Source organism: Chelonoidis abingdonii, chromosome 3 (assembly GCF_003597395.2).
Source record: "Chelonoidis abingdonii isolate Lonesome George chromosome 3, CheloAbing_2.0, whole genome shotgun sequence".
Taxonomy (NCBI): Eukaryota; Metazoa; Chordata; order Testudines; family Testudinidae; genus Chelonoidis; species Chelonoidis abingdonii.
Genome location: NC_133771.1, coordinates 92,790,825 through 92,808,952, shown reverse-complemented (window position 1 = coordinate 92,808,952; position 18,128 = coordinate 92,790,825). Strand labels below are relative to the sequence as shown.

The window sequence follows — 18,128 nt, the reverse complement described above, 5'->3', positions numbered from 1 at the left end:
TATTTGTGTAGGTCCTGCAGCTCTGTTGGATTTCACAACACTATTAGCACAATGAAGAGACCAGCCACAGTCAAGGGCTGCAGGCTCATGAGGCAATGACACAGCCTGGAATGAACCCATGTCTACTTCCAGGGTATGGCTACACTTAGAGCTGCACAGCGCTGCCGCGGCAGCGCTTTGAAGTGTGAGTGTGGTCGCAGCTCCAGTGCTGGGAGAGAGCTCTCCCAGCGCTGCAGGTACTCCACCTCCCCGTGGGGATTAGCTTACAGCGCTGGAAGCTGCGCTCCCAGCGCTGGGGCACTGTTTATACTGGTGCTTTGCAGCACTGTAACTTGCTGTGCTCAAGGGGGTGGGGTTTTCACACCCCTGAGCGAGAAAGTTGCAGCGCTGTAAAGCGCCAGTGTAGCCAAGCCCTAAGTACATTATACAGGGGGTTTCAGAACTTTACATATAATTTTACTACATACATTTCACCATGAGATCATTGACCGCCAAGTTATTAGTTATCAAATGATCTCTTTCACACATACACTTAACAAGAGAAAGGAACCAGCCCTTTGGTCTTGGGCTGCGGGAGGAGAGGCTGGGGATCCTGACCTGAGAATTTGGTCAGTCTTGCTGCTGGGAAACTATGGTAAGGATTTTACCTTGAACCAATTCTAGCTCATTAAGTTTAGCTACTATGAAGCATTTTATTTTAATTTCTCTTGTAACCATTTCTGACTTTAATGCCTTATATTAGAGAGTTTATTCCTTCACTCTTACCCTTTCCTGGTCCTTCTCGCATGAACAGAGAGCATCAATACTCGAAGTCCGAAGGTGAAAACAATTTGATGTTTATTGGGGTGAACTTCCAGCAAGCTTAAATTCAAGTTCCTTTTCCTTATTTTCGAATCCCAACTTACTTCCTGTTTGCCCCTAATTTATATAATAATATTTTCAGCTATACCTTAACCAATCATTCTACTAAAATTTACCTAACCAATCCTAACGTATTGGCTAACCAATGATTATCCCACCACCTTAATTAGTTTACACCTAGCAAAATTAATTATACAGCAGACAGAAACAATCACAGAACCAGACAGAGACCTTGCAAATAAACATACAAAACAATACAGAAGTAAGGATTTCACAGCTACATCTATACAGACATAAGGGTTCTCCAGCTGTGTCTATTGATAAGTGAGTTCTTGCCAGACAGGATGCGATCAGAATGAGTTTCCTTTTACATCTTCTAGGCTCTTCCCTTTCTCTGGAGGTGATAGATCGAATCACCTTCCTAACATCCCAGATTGCCTTATTTTAATATGACTAGTTTGGAATGTGAGGACGTGACCATACATTTCCCAGTTTATGGCTGCTGAAGAACCAGGCCTCAGACTGTCACAGTAAGAGAAGGCCACTACATAGACAGTGATTTTTGATTCTTTCTTTTATACCTCTATAACTAGCTAAGTGATAAGAATACACCTAAAGTCTTAAAGTATAGGCCTTTGCAGACAGGCCTGAATATCTATATCCTAACAGCTTATATTTGTATTCAACTTAAAATCCTATCTTCTTTTGTTAATGAACTTGTTTTATTTTTAATCTAAACCAATCCAGTGCAGTGTTTAAACTGAACCCTTTGGGTAACTCCAGGTAAGTAGCAAACTTTGATTATTGACCCTTTACAGGGCAATGGACCTTTAATCTCTGAACTCCCCAAGAGATGGCTGGACAGTGCAGAACACACATTTTTGGGGAAATTCGGGATGGGGAGTGCATTGGGGTCACCCTGCAAGTAGTAACCAAGGCTGGTGGAAGTCAGACTGGTGAATTACTGACAGGCTACGGGGGTCAGAGTTGCTGGACCAGCACTGTGGCTTATACACAGACATTCCGAGTGTGGCCTGCATGCTAGCAGGCTGTCTGTGGGCAGCCCAGGTTGGAAGCTACACTGGTAAAGCACTTTGAGGCACTCAAGGCTGCAGGGCAGGCAGTGACATAACTGCTCACTGGTTTGGATTGCACCCTGGAATGTGACAGAGGGGCAGTTTGGTGAATGAGTAGCCAGAGAGCCACTGCACTATTCTAGGCTGCTGGATGGCTAGTGAGCTGCTGAAGTAAGAAAAAAATAGAGAAGCTTCTAGGGCTACTCTTCACTGAGAGCCAGTCTAGTCTCCAGCTATCTCCAGACTTGAAGAGACAAAATATTCAGCTCACAGCTACTTTCCTACTTCTCCCAGCCAAGGGCTGCACTGCAGAGAACAGCTCAGAATCTGAACCATGTCTTTTTTGACACCCCTTTGCCAGCACAGGCCTCTTCTCTGAGATTTGACACAATCTCGCCTTGCTCAGTGCTGGTGTCCTCCTTGGTGTGGCTCCTGTCATCTCTGACAGATTTTCTGTGTCTCTGCATCACCCATCTCCCCCTCTACTTTCAAATTTCATCCAAAAATGTCATAATTTCTCTCCCCCTCTGGTTACATTGTTCTATTTACCTTTGGAAAGGTCCTATTGAAATTTAATACATTTTGAGATACTGTTTCCCTAAACGATACTGTGGAAAGCAAAACTGTATTGCACACTGGGTTCCAGCCCAGGGTCCTGTACTGCCGTTTACCCAAGTTTTCCCTCAGCCATTTCCTACCTTGTCTCTGGGTCTCCAAGTCTCTTCTCTGGTTACCCAAGGTCTCTCCAAAGCCTCCCTGCCTGGAGAGCTTTCCTCCATGCTGTCAGCTGCCTTTCCTGCTCTGACTCTCCTGTGCTGAGCCAGGGCCCTGGCGGAGCCTTGTTGATCCTTGCAGTCTCTTCCCTCCAGCTCTTTCCCCCACCTTAAGTGTCAGCACTTAAACATGGTTCTTTTTTTTACTGGAAGGCCCTGATTCCTGAGAGCTGGGGATAGTTCTGTAATCAGGGTTGGCTTAGCCCCTGGCCCTCCAGCCCATGGGCAAGTCATCATGTTACACCCCCAACCTTTTTGTCATTCCTGCTGCCCAAGCCACACAACTACCCAGACCTTTCGCTTCTTTCTCCTATATGTGTCCTAGTGTCTTCTTCCAAGTACCTCCTTCCTGATGTGAGTTGCCTTGGCTCCACTTTCAGCTTAAAGTACATCTACCATGAGGCCTATGAGCAATATTGAAAAATAAAATAGAAAGGTACAAAACCCTCACATTAAATAACCAAAGCAACTGTATATCTTTGTGCTAGAATCCTTGTACTCCCTCCTCCTTCCCTTTCATAGATGTGATCATTCCTTATAACAGAGATCAGCAACCTTTCGCTTGCGGCTCACCAGGGTAAGCACCCTGGTGGACCGAGCCAGTTTGTTTACCTGCCGTGTCCGCAGGCTTGGCTGATTGTGGCTCCCACTGGCTGCAGGAAGCGGCGACCAGCACATCCCTTGGCCCATGCCGCTTCCTGCAGCCCCCATTGGCCTGGGACAGCAAACCACAGCCAGTGGGAGCTGTGATTGGCTGAACCTGCAGACGCGGCAGATAAACAAACCGGCCCAGCCCACCAGGGTGCTTACCCTGGCGAGCCGCGTGCCAAAGGTTGCCAGTCCCTGCCTTATAATATCTTAACTCATATTGCTAAATCCTGTCAGGAAGGGACACTGGGCCACAGCTTTTTTTGCGACCAAATTGTAGAGTGCAAATCAGAGGGAGGGAGGTAAAGACAGCTTAAAGGTTGCCTTTGCACTCCCCTGATCCAGGTGCTGCTCTCCATAGGCTATTCCCTCTGCATTGTGTTAGCACAACCTGAAGGCTGCTCTTTACAAGAAGTTATTCTAATCCTCAGCCTTACTAGGGGCATCTTGGCCAGACCCCCTTTCCTGTGCTATGTCAATACAAGGAGGGTGAGTAATGTTCGAGTCTCTGCAGGAGCTGTGCACCTCTTGAGATGATCTTCCTAGGACTGGTTAAGACCAGACCTTACTATCGGTGTGACAAAGCAGCCAGCCCATACAGGAGAATCTGGACCCTGGATTTTTATTTCTCTGTAAATTGCCAGGAACACCGATGGAGCTGTAAAAACACGTACATGAAAATAAAGAAGTAATTGCTTACCTTTCTCCATCTTCTCTGTCTCACATACTCTTCAAACTCTTCTAGCTTAGCCTCTTTTTGCCCTATTCCATGGTGGCCAAGGCAGTAGTACTGTTAGCTGGAAGGGGGAACACTAGAAACCTTCCCCGATGGTTCTTCTTTTTGTGTAAATTGAGCCACTTCTCAGCTTTGTTTCCCTCTTTTTCTTCCTGCTTGTTCTCTCCGATGATTGAAGCTAAGGCCTGCAGATAGGTAGTAAGTCAGATGTAGAGATAAACTACAGCAGATTTCAGTGAAGGAGTGAAACAGCAACACCAGCAAGTTCAGTCACAGGAAGGTAAAAAAGCTGCTGAGTGAGGGCGGGGTGCCATGGAGGCCCTCTTGTCCATACGTGGACATTCTCCAACTGTGGGCAGGAGGACTGCAATGGTAAAGAGGGCACAGTAGTGCATCATGTCCTTGGCACAGCTGTTTGACATAAACCCCTGAAAAGGCTTCAAGATACAGGAAGAGTGTGGATGAATCAGCTAGTCTGCATCCTGTCACAGTTTCTCAAAGTTCTGTCACGGCATGGTCAAGGCAGCAGGTTTGTATAATTTTTGGTGGTGCCCAGAATGGGTCCAAGTGCCCCCCCCTCACACACACCTGCCTAAGGCTCTGTAAGGGAGTTTGGGGGCAGGAGGAGGTTTGGGGTGGGGGCTCTGGGAGGAAGTTTGGATGCGGGAGGGATGCGGGCTCTGAGATGGAGTTTGGGTGCTGGATGCGGGCTCTGGGCTGGGACAGGTGGTTGAAGTGCAGGAGTGGGTACGGGAGGCGGGGTTGACTGCTGGTTGTGGGCTCAGGGCTGGGACAGAGGGTTGGGGTGCGGGGTGGGGGGCTGGGCCAGAGATGAGGAGTTTGCGATTCTGCAGGCAGGCTGCCCCAGAGCTGGGGTGGGGGGCCAGAGAGAAGAACTATTTCCAGCCTTCTCCCCACCCGCAGCAGTGACCTCTGGGGGAGGAAGGCCCCTCTCTGGCATGAAACTCATCCAAGTCTCCCAGACTGCTGCTCAGGAGGTCCAGCCAGGATAAGCGCCCCGTAAGTCAACTCAGAGATGCCTACGGGGGGGACGCTGCCATTCACCTCCTCCCTTCATAGGTGCAGCAGCCACGACAGCTTGCCCTCGGCGCTGCTCCCTTGTAGCCGGCTGTGGCTGGTGAGGGAGCGCAGTGCAGAACTGCAGGGGACAGCCAACTGCTGCCCAGAGCAGGCAGGGACGCTCGCAGGAGGCGCGCGGGGGAGAAACCCGGCTCCAAGCTTTGATGGAGCAGGTCCCCCCTGGCCCTGAATTTGCTGGAGCCTGGGCACAATGGGCTCATACAACTCACCGCCCCTGGTCATGTGAACATTTGCTAGTGAATTCTTCCTCCTGTGCTCAACAGTCGCTGTAGGTGGTCAGGTGCTGGTGCTGCTCTGATCCACAATGTGTGGCCTTCTCAAGACAATATTGGTCATCAAAGTCATTTCTGTTACTTTTATATTACCGTGAACCAGGCCTACATTTAGCCTTAATCTGCCCCTTGTTTCCTTGTATGACAGTTGTTGCAGCACTTAGCTCTCTTGTGCCCGCTCTCCTGTTTCTTGCTCCCTCCTTCTCTTGGGATTGGCCTCTACTTGAAACCCTAAAATGCACCTTTTCTGCTTGCAAGCATCACTCTAGGGTTGTCCTCTAGTTCCACAGGGAGAACATTTCCTGCTACAGCACAGAACTGATCAGTGTATGGCTTCTCACGCTAGCGCAACTTGATCATACCTTATTTTTTAAACTATGCCCTCAACTTTCTCTCCCACCGTCCAAACTGTGATGTCTTTAACTGGCTACACTGTCATCCACTGGGAAGTGCAAACTGCACTCACACTCAGGTAAACTTTACAAGCAGTTGTAGCCGGCATTGCATGACGTTTACATGCCAGATGCGCTAAAGATTCATACGTCCCTTGATGATTCAACCACCATGCCACAGGATGTGTCCATGCTGATGACGGGTTCTGCTCGATAACAATACACAGCAGAGCAGACCGACACATGTTCATTTTTAATCATCTGAGTCAGATGCCACCAGCAGAAGGTTGATTTTTATTTTTGGTGGTTTGTGTTTTGTATTTTCCACATCAAAGTGTTGCTCTTTTAAGACTTCTAAAAGCATGCGCCACACCTCTTCCCTCTCAGATTTTGGACAGCACTTCAGATTCTTAAACCTTAGGTCGAGTGCTGTAGCTATTTCTAGAAATCTTATATTGATACCTTTTTTGCATTTTGTCAAATCCGTGGTGAAAGTGTTCTTAAAATGAACGTGCTGTGTCATCATCCGAGACTGCTACAACATGAAATATATACAGAATGTGGGTAAAACAGAGCAGGAGACGTACAATTCTCCCCTCAAGGAATACAGTCACAAATGAAATTGACATATTATTTTTTTAATGAGCATCATCAGCGTGGAAGCATGTCTTCTGGAATGGTGGCTGAAGCATGAAGGGACATATGAATGTTTAGCATATTGGCATGAAAATATCTTGCAATGCTGACTACAAAAGTGCCATGCGAATGCCTGTTCTCACTTTCAGGTGACATTGTAAATAAGAAGCAGACAGCAGTATCTCCTGTCAATGTAAACAAACTTGTTTGTCTTAGCAATTGGCAGAATAAGGAATAGGACTTAGTGGACTTGTAGGCTCTAAATTTTCACACAGTTTTGTTTTTGTGTGCAGTTATGTAACCAAAAAAAAATCTGCATTTGTAAGTTACACTTTCATGATAAAGAGATTGCACTTCAGTACTTGTATGAAGTGAATTGAAAAATACTATTTCTTTTGTTTATTATTTTTACAATGGATATATTTGTAATAAAAATAATATAAAGTGAGCACTGTGCACTTTGTATTCTGTGTTGTAATTGAAATCAATATTTAAAATGTAGAAAAATAGCCAAAAATATTGAATACATTTAAATTGGTATTCTATTGTTGTAAGTGAGATTAATCGTGATTAATTTTTTTGAGTTAATCATGTGAGTTAACTGCAATTAATCGACAGCCTGAATAATTTTATTTCTCTTACACTTAAATTTAATTCTTTAAGTAGTGAGTTCTAAAATGCCTAATCTGTCCTGGCTGGAGTAATTATCCCTAAGGTAACTTTTTAAAACTATATATTTTGTCTAGGGTTTTGATTTCTACTGGTAGCACACAGCCGCATATACTTTGATGCACTTAACAAAATTTATCCAGCACATAAATGGAAAAAATTAGAGGGAACATTGCATGTGCTGTATTCCTGGGTGACATCCACCAGATAGATTTACATCAAGGCCAGACAACTATGTGTTGATGGCCAGTTAAGGACACCACTCTAACTATGGGCCATAGAAGAAACTCATACCCGTCCAATAAGCCTTCCGGTGGACGCCTCAGCAAGAATATGGGCAATAGTTGCCCCTGTGAGTCATCAAACCATGTAAGGACATGTGATATGTTCATGTGACCCTGGAGTCCATCTGTGGCTAGTAACGTTCCACAAACACAGGTTGTGAACTTTGTTTGAGACAGTAAAATTCTATGAACGTGACAAACGATATAAAAGAACCCCTGAGATAGTTCCATTTTATCTTTATTTCTGTGAACTGGATTTCTAAAAAGGAAGCTTTGAACAAGGACTGATGATCTCCAGTATGCTTGGGTAAGTTACACAGAGACTTTTGCAAGCTAGCAGTTTATTCCATCATTTCTATGATTCTGATCTACCAACACTGAAAAATAACTTGTATGTATATGATCTCTTAATAATTTATAATGTTGCTTCTTTTCTTTTATCATTAAACCTTTAGTTTTTAGTTACTAAATGATTGGCATCAGCATGATTATTGGGTAAGATGTGAGTTATATATCGACCTAAGTGGCTGATCTCTTGGGATTGGAAGGACTCTATATCTGATTAAATTGGTTTTCAGCAACTATTTATCATATAGTCCAGTTTCTGGGTGTGAGCCAAGGGCTGGAATGCCTAAGAAGACTGCATTTTTGACTTCTTTTTAACCAGTGTAGTGAGACAGAAGTTCATTTTTGTTCCTGGCAGGGCCGGCTCCAAGCGGCGAAACAAAACAAACAAAAAAAACCCAAACTCGCGATCGGCAGCACTTCCGTGGGATCTCTACCGCCACCACTTCATCCTTCGGTGGCAATTTGGCACCAGTCCTTCCCTCTGAGAGGGACTGAGGGATCCACCACTGAATTACCACTAAAGAACCGGGATGTGCTGCCCCTTTCCGTTGGCCTCCCTAAGCACCTGCTTGTTGAGCTGGTGCCTGGAGCCAGCCCTGCTTCCTGGCTTGGTATAATCTAATGATAGAATAAACCTATTTCTCGGCAGTTTGTCCTGAATTTGTCATTTTGACTGGCCCCACAGAGGCATGCTGACAGTAGGGTCCACAGTGTGCTAGGGACTTTCCATGTAGTCTGTAAAAGGCAGAACAAAAGCTTGGGGAAAACAGGCAAAACACACCCTTCAAAGTGAGCAGGCTTATGATAGGCATACATTGTTTTCATTATTTTAACCAAAATATATACAAGCCATCCCCCTGCCCACCAATGTTATCTGTTGTTGACCCTCAATCCTCAGCCATTTTTAAATGGTTGCCCACTCGCCAAGCCATGCTTCCATTCCATTTTCACATCACCTACCCACTTGCATCCCACAAGTACCTCCCTGACAGCAATCAGGCCACCCAGTGAACAGCAATGAGCAGGGCACACGCATGATGACACAGGAGGCTGCTCTGTAGGTGGTGAAGGGGTGATCTTGCCCAATGCTGCTGCAGTCTCTGGGTTCTCAGGTGATGGGGGCCCCTGCCGTATGTATGAGTGAGCTGAGCCACATCAGGGAGTGGCAGGAAATGGATGTTCAGCCCGGTTAGCTCTCTCCATCACTGCTGCAGCTGCTCTGGCTGCTGCCCTGGAATCTAGTTGCCATATTCTCGGTGTGATCTGCCCAATAGCATATAAAGAAGGTTTATCATCTCCATATTCTGTGATAAAATGCCTCTGTCCACATAGTTCAAAACTGCATTGGCATGTTTGCTATCACATATGATGGCTCATTTTGAATGATGTGCATGGTTGTGCACACTGGCTCAGGTTACGCTACAGTAAAGCAATAGTGGGTGGAAACTACAGCTCTCAATTATAATTCTGAGGCACAGCAAGAGAAGAGTTAGAATATACCGTCAAGGCCAGTGCAGAGACTGGTGCATGATCCACTCATTGTATTCATGACCGCTGATGAAAGGCTTTTCTTAGACTTTTAAAAAAACCTCTGAAAATTTTACTATCGTTTTGCTAGGCATAGAGGGTGGACTTTTTGGAATTGCACTAGTGATTTAGGAGAACATGTCCTTTTGAAAGTCAATTTCTACATAACATAGATGCTTTTGAAAATCTCATCCACAGAAGCTTTGGGCATAGGCACCCAATTTTTTTCCTCTCTGGCAAGGATAAACTATTTCATGATTGGTTACTTTGTACTGTAACTTATTAGGAGAAAAAAAATCAATGTCGTTGTTCTGTATAGAGATAGTATTAGTGCTAACCCCCAAAATAGGTAACTTTCTGACTGCTTGATAGAATCTGGTCTGATCAGATCAGCTGAGAATTCTATATAATGTTTATAAATTTGTATCTCCAGTTGTGCCATTGCCATTTTGTGTGTTCCACCCTCTAATTTGGACAAGTGGACCAAAACCATAGCATGGTTTTAAAGTGGCTTTTATCTACACAACAAGCATTTTAAACTGTGTTACAACAGCATTAGAGAAAACCATGTATGAACTCTGCGAGGGTGAGCAGGAAGCAGGTGGGATCTCCGGGGTAGTTCTGATTAAAATAGCTTTGTTATAGTGCTTATACGGCTTCAGAGGTTAGTCTTTATAGTAACAATAACATCTGGTCAATTCTGAAATCTTCGTGGTCTTGCGGTGCTTGTCAAAGAGATACCATGGGTATCCACTATATCCTGAACAGATTTACCCCAGACCTTTGCCATAAACTCAAGCAAATGATCAGGCACGCTGGCGGTATTGCTTGCTTTAATACCTGGAGCTATGCATGGAAGATTCCTCAACCTGTGCTATAAAGAAGCAATTAAATTGTACAATGGTAAACTTTTTTTTTTATAATGGCAATACCAGAGTCTGTCTAATTTCCTGGATTTCAACTTATTTTTCATTATCCTGTTTTTAATCACTATTCCTATTTATTTAGACTGTTTATGCTAAATGAAAATAAAAGCAATATTTGCTTCCTGCAAAAGAGGGACATGAAATACAAACCTCTGGGTTTACACGGATATTTCCTGTGGTTCACTGACATCTCAGATCTGCTGTCAGATGTTCCACTTACTCAGAAAAGCAGTTTATTACAGGCGTCTGGGTAGCTCCAGGGATTGGTAACAGAATATTTAGAGCCTCTGACCCTTACATGTGCAGGTCAAATCCAGCTCAGGTTGGCAGAGAGTGGTCCTCATGCAGTTCTGATGGGCAGGTAGGCAAACACACCAAAATAATTGGCAGCCTACACAGAGGGTAAGGACTGGATGGGCAATAACAACACATAGTGTACTTCCCTTCCTGGAAGTTATTTCTCTAGGTTAGAGGTGAGGCACATTGGCATAGTGCACAGAGAAGCCTGTACAGCTGCAGCATGTCTGTAGCTGTTCTGTAGGAAAGAGCGGGCCTCAATGTTCCTATCAATCTCACATCCTTCCGGCACCATTAAAAATATTTCACAATTTGCTGGGGTTGCTTACATGTGGGTAATAGTTCAAGATAACAATTTTGCAGATTAATTCCAACTTCTACCTCAATTTTTATCTCCAATCACTTTTCTACGCTCTGAAAAGGGGGTGGAGAAAGGTTGGGGCCAGCTAGCTGTAGACATCCTGATCTAGTCTCCTTTCAGTTCTTAATGCTAACTGAGTTAAAACGAAATTACAATCTTCCTCCATATATGTGCATAACAAGTAATTTATCCTGGTTGAAAAATCAGGCATTTAATCTGCCAAGTGAGCAAAGCAATTTCTATATTAACACCATACTGTTCCTTCTGTAGGACTGAATAGCAGCTGGCTGCCTTGAGGCACTGCTTTTGCGCAAATTTTGCCAACATATGCAGTTTTCAAAGCACTGGACTTAAGAGTACTTCATAAAGATTCCCGGCCTAGGGAAACAGCATCTTCATAGCAAATCAATAGCTGCTATGTTGTATTTTGTAGGCTATTTCTTATTTTGTATCAGAGGTTAATGCCTTCTTTCTAAAAAGTGGTATGAATGAAACTCATTAAACACAATATACTGATGAACATACACACTATGCACAGAAGAAGTATATTTACACTTGCTGCATTCCTCTTCTATGTGGTGACAGTTCAATATTGATGTTCAGGGTGGGAAATAATTCGGCTCTGGTTGCTGGCATCTCTTTACTAACTTTGTGCTTTTAATTTCATGTGTTTTGACACATTATTTAATCTTAAATCTATGAAATTTAAAGGTAGAGCAACACTATTTAGGCTACACATTATTGTTTGTAAAGATATTTAAGTGTTTTTTGAATAAGGGTGTGGTGATGAAAGTAAAGTCCTCTCTCCCTATTGGCAGTATAGGGGTACAAATTGGATAACAGTTTTATGAAACTCAGGACATGTAACTGCATTCCCAGGGTTGAGAGAAACTTCATGAAAAGGCCAGACATGGAAGCTCCTTTTCTTTTCTTTTTTTTTAATAGGTCAGTGGGAAGTTATCATACCCTGTGCTAGTTTCAGGATCCCTGAGATTAGAGCTCCCAGAAATAAGAGCTGGGGTTTCTTTGACATTGCTTATAGAAGAAGTGCTGTTTCCCTATGGAAAAGGCAGGCTAATTACTTTGATTTACTGCCATCTCATTAACTGGTGACCTAGTCATAGCCAATGATTACATGGTGCGTAAAGTGGCTGCAGGCTGGGCTGATCCAGCCTGTGCCAGGCCCAGAGACTAGACGTCAGAACACAGTTCCTTTAAATTTTATTACAAGTAAGGAGCAACATTATTTGGTCAAGGTGAAAAGGTTAACGTTTCCCTCTTCCATTTTTCCCTGAATGTAATGGAGAGGTAGTAACCATCAGCCTGATTAAGACTCATCTCCCGGCTCCTCAGTTTTTGAGCTGTCAGCCAGGAATACATCTTTGGACTATACAACACGTTCATCAATGGATAGAAACCCAACACCACTGGGACATGGACAGACCCTGATCATATGCTGTAGTCCCATTACATAATAGCCCATAGCTCAATTCCCAAGTATGATAGATGGGCTGGGCAGAGGTGGTGGGTCAATTTCAGCTTTGACTTGCATTGCTATATTCTAGATTTATACACTTGCAATTGAGCATTTGGGCCATGGGCTCTGCCCTTGGAAATTCCCCTAGGAGTTGGTCTGGATGCTGCTGCCTGAGAGCATGCTTTCCGCTCAAGTTGCAGGGCAAACTCTATAGCTGGGGAACTCAGGAGCTCTCAACAACCAAAGAACCTGTTGTGCCCAGGAATGGATGTGGTGGAAAAACAAATGAAGAAGAATTTGAAAGGTTTTCTCCAATAAAACTTTAGTTACCAGAAACAAGTCTTAATTCAATAAGCAACAATGAGTGGGTTCAATTTATGAAGTTAAAACTGACTTTTCTTAGGTATTATTTTGCACTGGTGGCCACTGGGCCTTTGTCATAAATAGATAGCTAAGGGTTAATGTTTCTTTCACCTGTAAAGGGTTAACAAAGAGAACCAAACACCTGACCAGAGTACCAATCAGGAAACAGGATTTTTCAAAGCTCAAGGGAGGGAATGTTTGGGTCTTTTTCTGTTCTGTGCTCTCTTAGCTATGAGAGGGTTCTTTCTATCTTCAAACTTCCAATCTTCAGTTTCAAGTTGTGAGTACAAAGGAAGCAAAAGTATAGTCTTTTAAATTGTTTTGCTGTATTTGCATCTGTGTATCTGGCTGGTGGAGTCTTTATGTGTATTTGGCTATAAGTACTTTAAATTGTATTGTTTTGTTGGGAATGGCTGTTTATCCTTTTCTATTGTTTATGTTTTCATTTTTGGTCTTTTAAGTCAAGTGGATCGTATGTATTGTTCCATTGTTGATACAGAGAAATTGTATGTCTTTCTCTTTTTATATTAAAGGTTCTTTTAAAACCTGTTTTGAGTTTTCTCGTTGTTACAGGCCTAAGGAACGAGGAGGGGGAAATGCTCTTGTGTCTAGCTTGATCTTAGGTTGGGTAACTGCTTAGACCCGAAGGAAGAAGGAGGGGGGAATGTAAATTGCCTGCTCGTCGGTTTTGATTCCAGAGGAGTTATATAACGTACAGTATACGGCCCAGGATACCAGGGAGGGAAGCTGGGGAATGAGATAACGAGGACAAGGGAAGGAGGTTTGTTTTCCCTTTGGTGTAAGGCTCAGGGCTTCTGAGTCTTGGGGTCCCCCAGAGAAGGTTTTGGGAGACCTGAGAGGGAGCCAAGTCCTGGAAATCACTTGGCTGGTGTCAGTGAGATCAGATCTAAGCTGGTAAATTGAGTTTAGAGGGGTTCATGCTAGTTTCTCAGTTATGAACGCTAAGGTTCAAATCTGAGTAGGAAGCTATGACAGCCTTGGTCACTGGCTCATCCAGATATTCATTTTGAGCACGACAATTTGTGCCATGTTAGGGTTGTAGCATTTAAATCTACTTGCATTTTTTTTTAACAATTTCATCTTTCTTTTGTTGTTGCTAGGTTACCAAGTACCATGAATTCAGAGAAGATTGTTCAGAAATAAATTATCTTTATTTTCAAATTCAAACGGACATTGTTTATACCAAAACAAATGTTGACAAAGGTTTTATTTAGCAAAGCTGTGACTTTCAAGTTCATACAACCAGATACTTTAATTTTCATTAGCTATTAAAACATATCACTCTGGGGTCCCCCTGCAGATACTGAGGACAGTATTGTGGACACTGCATTTATGAACATTCTTCAGTATTCTTTCATACTGGATTCCACAGAAATTTGACAAGTTACGGGTTAAAAAACAAAACCTGAAATAGAATAGAAATTCTCCAAAGTGTGTCGCTGGGTCCCATGACTCTCTTCTTCTTATCTCACATATCACTCCCTCAAGAGTTCTCTATTCTCCAGAGCTTCCACTGTCCTTCCCAAAGTTCATCTGCTCAAACTCTTTCCTTCCCACCTCCAGACCATTAGCCTTGAAGGCAGTATGGTCCTCTCTCTTTCCACCATGTAACCATAGCTGAAGCCATGCTCAGCGGTAACTCTCTGTTGTTTCACCACTGCTTCTGCTATTGTGTACATCTGCTCATGTTCAGCAGGAGGCACAAGTGAATGGGTGTTGTCAGTCTCCATCATTAGCCACCATTGCCTCTCTTTCTAAGCAAGTCCACATTTGCACAGAGGTTTGTGTTTCTTACGGTGAAGTCCACACGTAGGTTGTTTGGAAACTGGCACATACTATTTCCTAGATGAGGAAATACTTTTTATCCATTGAGACACTGAGACTCAATGATTGTTTTAAGGATTATAACTCTATATGCTTAAAACTCAGGAGAGGGAACCATGCAACAAAATTCAAATCAGAACATGGAAAGCTTGAAGGTCCTAGGATACTGGTTTGGCCCATAAAATTGGAAATCATTTGAAAAATCAGTATCTGGATCCAGATTTGGATTTCAAACAATCACATAGTTCTGGGTCTGAGATTTTAACTTAAGTCCATCTCTACTTAATACAGAAAATATGTAGACTTGGGGCCAGATTCTCAGCCCAAAGTAACTATGCCAGTTTACAGCATCTGAAAATCTCACCCCTTGGAGGGAGAGAAGAAGACTGAGCATCATTGTTCTTCCCTTTACTGGGATTATTAGGTGCTAAAGAGAAACAAGTAACATCCCAGCCTTGCTAGCTTTTTAGCCTATAGGTTACAGGGAGCAGCAGGGCACTTTTAGAGACCAGAACTCTCTTATCTCACTTTTAGTTATAACCCATATTTCCTATAAGGGATACATTTCTAGTTTTCTTTATTTTTTAAAACTCTTTTCATTTTTTTCTTTATAGGTATAACTTGAGGTAACCCATCAGTGCTAAGCACACAGCCAACTGAAAAGGCGCAGGTATCTTGTGGGTACACTGGAGTAGATAAATTTAAAACAAAGGTTATAGAAACAAGATAGTTCAGGCTGATTTCTGTGTAACAAAGATGTAATGCTTTTTTTTGTGTACTGATTTCTGCATTTGAACTGTCCTATACTGTGGGAATGCAAACATGCAGGGAACTGGAGTCAGGATACTAATTTATTCCATATAGACCATCAGGCAGACATAAGATAACAATGTAACAGTTGTTTGTTTCAAACAGGAAGTCTAGAAGTGAAAGATTATTGCTAATTGAAATAGCCATCCTATCCTCTAAGGAAGTTTATCTGATATTCTGCTACTGCCTTTGCCTAGGAGTTATAGATAGTCAGGCACGTTGCTTTTGAAATAAATGGCCAAATTCTGGGCTATTAAACCAGGGTAAATTTGAAGTAACTCCACTCATATCAATTAGTTACTCTGGACTGAGAAGAAGGATGGTCCAGCTGCTAGCCTAGCACCCGGTCTGCATTTAAAAGATTTGCCAGCATGGTTATGTCCATTAGGAGTTTGAAAAAATTACACCCATGATCAACACAGTTATACTGGCAAAACTTTGAGTGTAAATTCATTTATGCCAGCAAAAAATTCCTACTGATGGGGCAGTTTATTTCATTAGGGCAACTGGTATAATCTATACTGGTTGCTTGAGATAAATGGGAGTTAGGTGCCAATGTGCATTTGAAAATCCCACTAGGCACCTATCTGCAGCTTTAGATGCCTAAATACCTTTAAAAATCTGGTCAAAAGGGTATGTCTACACTGCAATTAAAAACCCATGGCTGGCCCATGCCAGCTGACTTGGGCTCAGACTAAGGGGCTGTTTAATTGCAGTGTACATATTCAGGCTTGAGCTGGAGGCCAGGATCTGGGACCCTGTGAGGTGGGAGGGTTCAGAGCTTGGACTGCAGCCTGAGCCTGAATGTCGAAACTGCAATTAAACAGGCCTTTAGCCTGATCCCTGAGAGCCCAATCAGCTGGCCTAGGACAGCTGTAGGTATCTAATTGCAGTTTAGACATGCCCTAAGTGACTTCGGAGACTAATTCTCATTGAAAAATCAATGGAATTTAGGCTAAGTGCCTTAGTCACTTTTGAAAATAAAACTTAGGCTCTAAAGTCATGTAGACTTGCAACACTGAGCAGAGCAATACCTAAATACCTTTAAAAATCTGGACCTTAGTCTTGCTGTGCCTCAGTCCCCATCTCTAAAATGGGGATAATAGTACTGCCCTCATTCCCAGAAGTGTTGAGACAATAAATGTATTATAGATTGGATGTATTATATCACTCAGATACTGTGATAATGGGGGGAGTTAGTAAAGATAAATTTATATTATGTATAAATTACATTTTAATCATAAACAGCATTTGATACTGTGTGTTCTTGTCCTATTTTTATGCCCTCCTCAATCAGCTCTCTCACGAATTGCTGTAGCAGTGGAAGTTGCCATGGCCTTAAATAGGGAATGTAGACAGTGTCCTTCAAAATGGTGTGAATTTAGCATGTAATCTGGGATGAATTAGTTTCAATGCACTTCTGACAGGTAGCTTGGTAGGAAGATGTACATAAAAGTACTCAGTGCTTCTCTGTTCCAGTTGTACTATAGTAACATGCAAGTCTGCATGTGGGTCCACTTCTAAATTCATTACTTGATTTTATGGAGCATTGCATGGTATCTTCACCAATTAGCAAGTGACAGCAGTTAGTTAAGGACTGCAAGGGTATGTAAGAAAAAAGTGAAATATGATTTATTTTGTAGTCACTGGCTCACCATCTGATAGTAATGCCCTTGGAGGTTTCGGAGAGTAACCAGCAATTTCCAAGCTATTTGAGGAAAATCGGGTAAATCTATAATCCAGTGGTAAATCTGAAAGAAAGAAACATATCAAATTCTAATTAGTTACATGGCCCCTATCACATCCAAAAAAAGCCTGTGATGAATAGAAGTACATATTTTTTTTCTTAAATCTTTGAGCTTGTGTGCTCATTGGTATTAGAACTGAATCAGACAGCATGAGTACGTTCTTATTTGACATCTTCAGCCACTTTACACACTGGCATTAAGGAGTTTACTTAACTTCAGTTTGATACTGGTAGCTTTGTTCCTCGATCACTGTGGTAATACACAGTCACAAGAATTCTAAAAATTATTTTAATACAAAACCAAACATTTGCAGCATCTTCCATCTAGGAACAATTATAAATTCATGCTCAGAATCACCACTCCTCTGTCTTATTTTAACAGTCTGATCCGCAGAAAGTTACCATTCCAAAACAAGCAAGAAGAAATTATGAATATCATCAGTTCCTGTTTCACAGCTATTGTTGTGAGACTCTCAAAATGCACCCAAATTTAGACAGGGTTGCACAGAGGTTTTGGAGGCCCTGGGCAAAATCTTAAATTGAGGCCCTCATCCTTCCAAAAAACATTACCATTGAGACAAAAGAGTTAAAAAGAGAGGGGAGGGCTCAGACCTGTGGGGTTACTACCTTCCCTGAGGGGATGAGGGAACATTGCCCTGCAGACAGCTGGAAGTCCATGCCTGGTCCTGCCTCTCTTGGAGCTCTGGTCCCACTGCTAGCGGGAAGGGTATCCCTGATCCAGCTCCTACCTTTCATCATTTTGGGGGCCCTCTCAAGGGGGAGGACTCAGGTCAAATGGTCCCTTTTGCTCTGCTCCCTATTATTCTCCTCCTCCTCCCCCACATCACAGACAGCTGCAGCGGCACAGGAGCCAGCAAACAGAGCTGCTAACAGGGGAGTTTCAGTGGGAGTTCTGTTGGAGGAGCAGGTTTTTGTAGTTTGTGGATTGTATTGTGGAGTTTGTGTGTGAGTGAGTGTG

The 18,128-nt window shown here is 43.0% G+C and overlaps 1 protein-coding gene across 1 annotated transcript in view; it reads right to left on the bottom strand.

Moving 5' to 3' along the window:
* Nucleotides 1-17,034: 17,034 nt before the first annotated feature.
* Nucleotides 17,035-18,128, bottom strand: part of NT5DC1 (5'-nucleotidase domain containing 1) — a 279,569-nt gene continuing 278,475 nt past the window's right edge. The window contains 1 exon segment of the mRNA XM_075064566.1: nucleotides 17,035-17,153. Within this exon segment, the coding sequence (XP_074920667.1) occupies nucleotides 17,035-17,153 (119 nt within the window).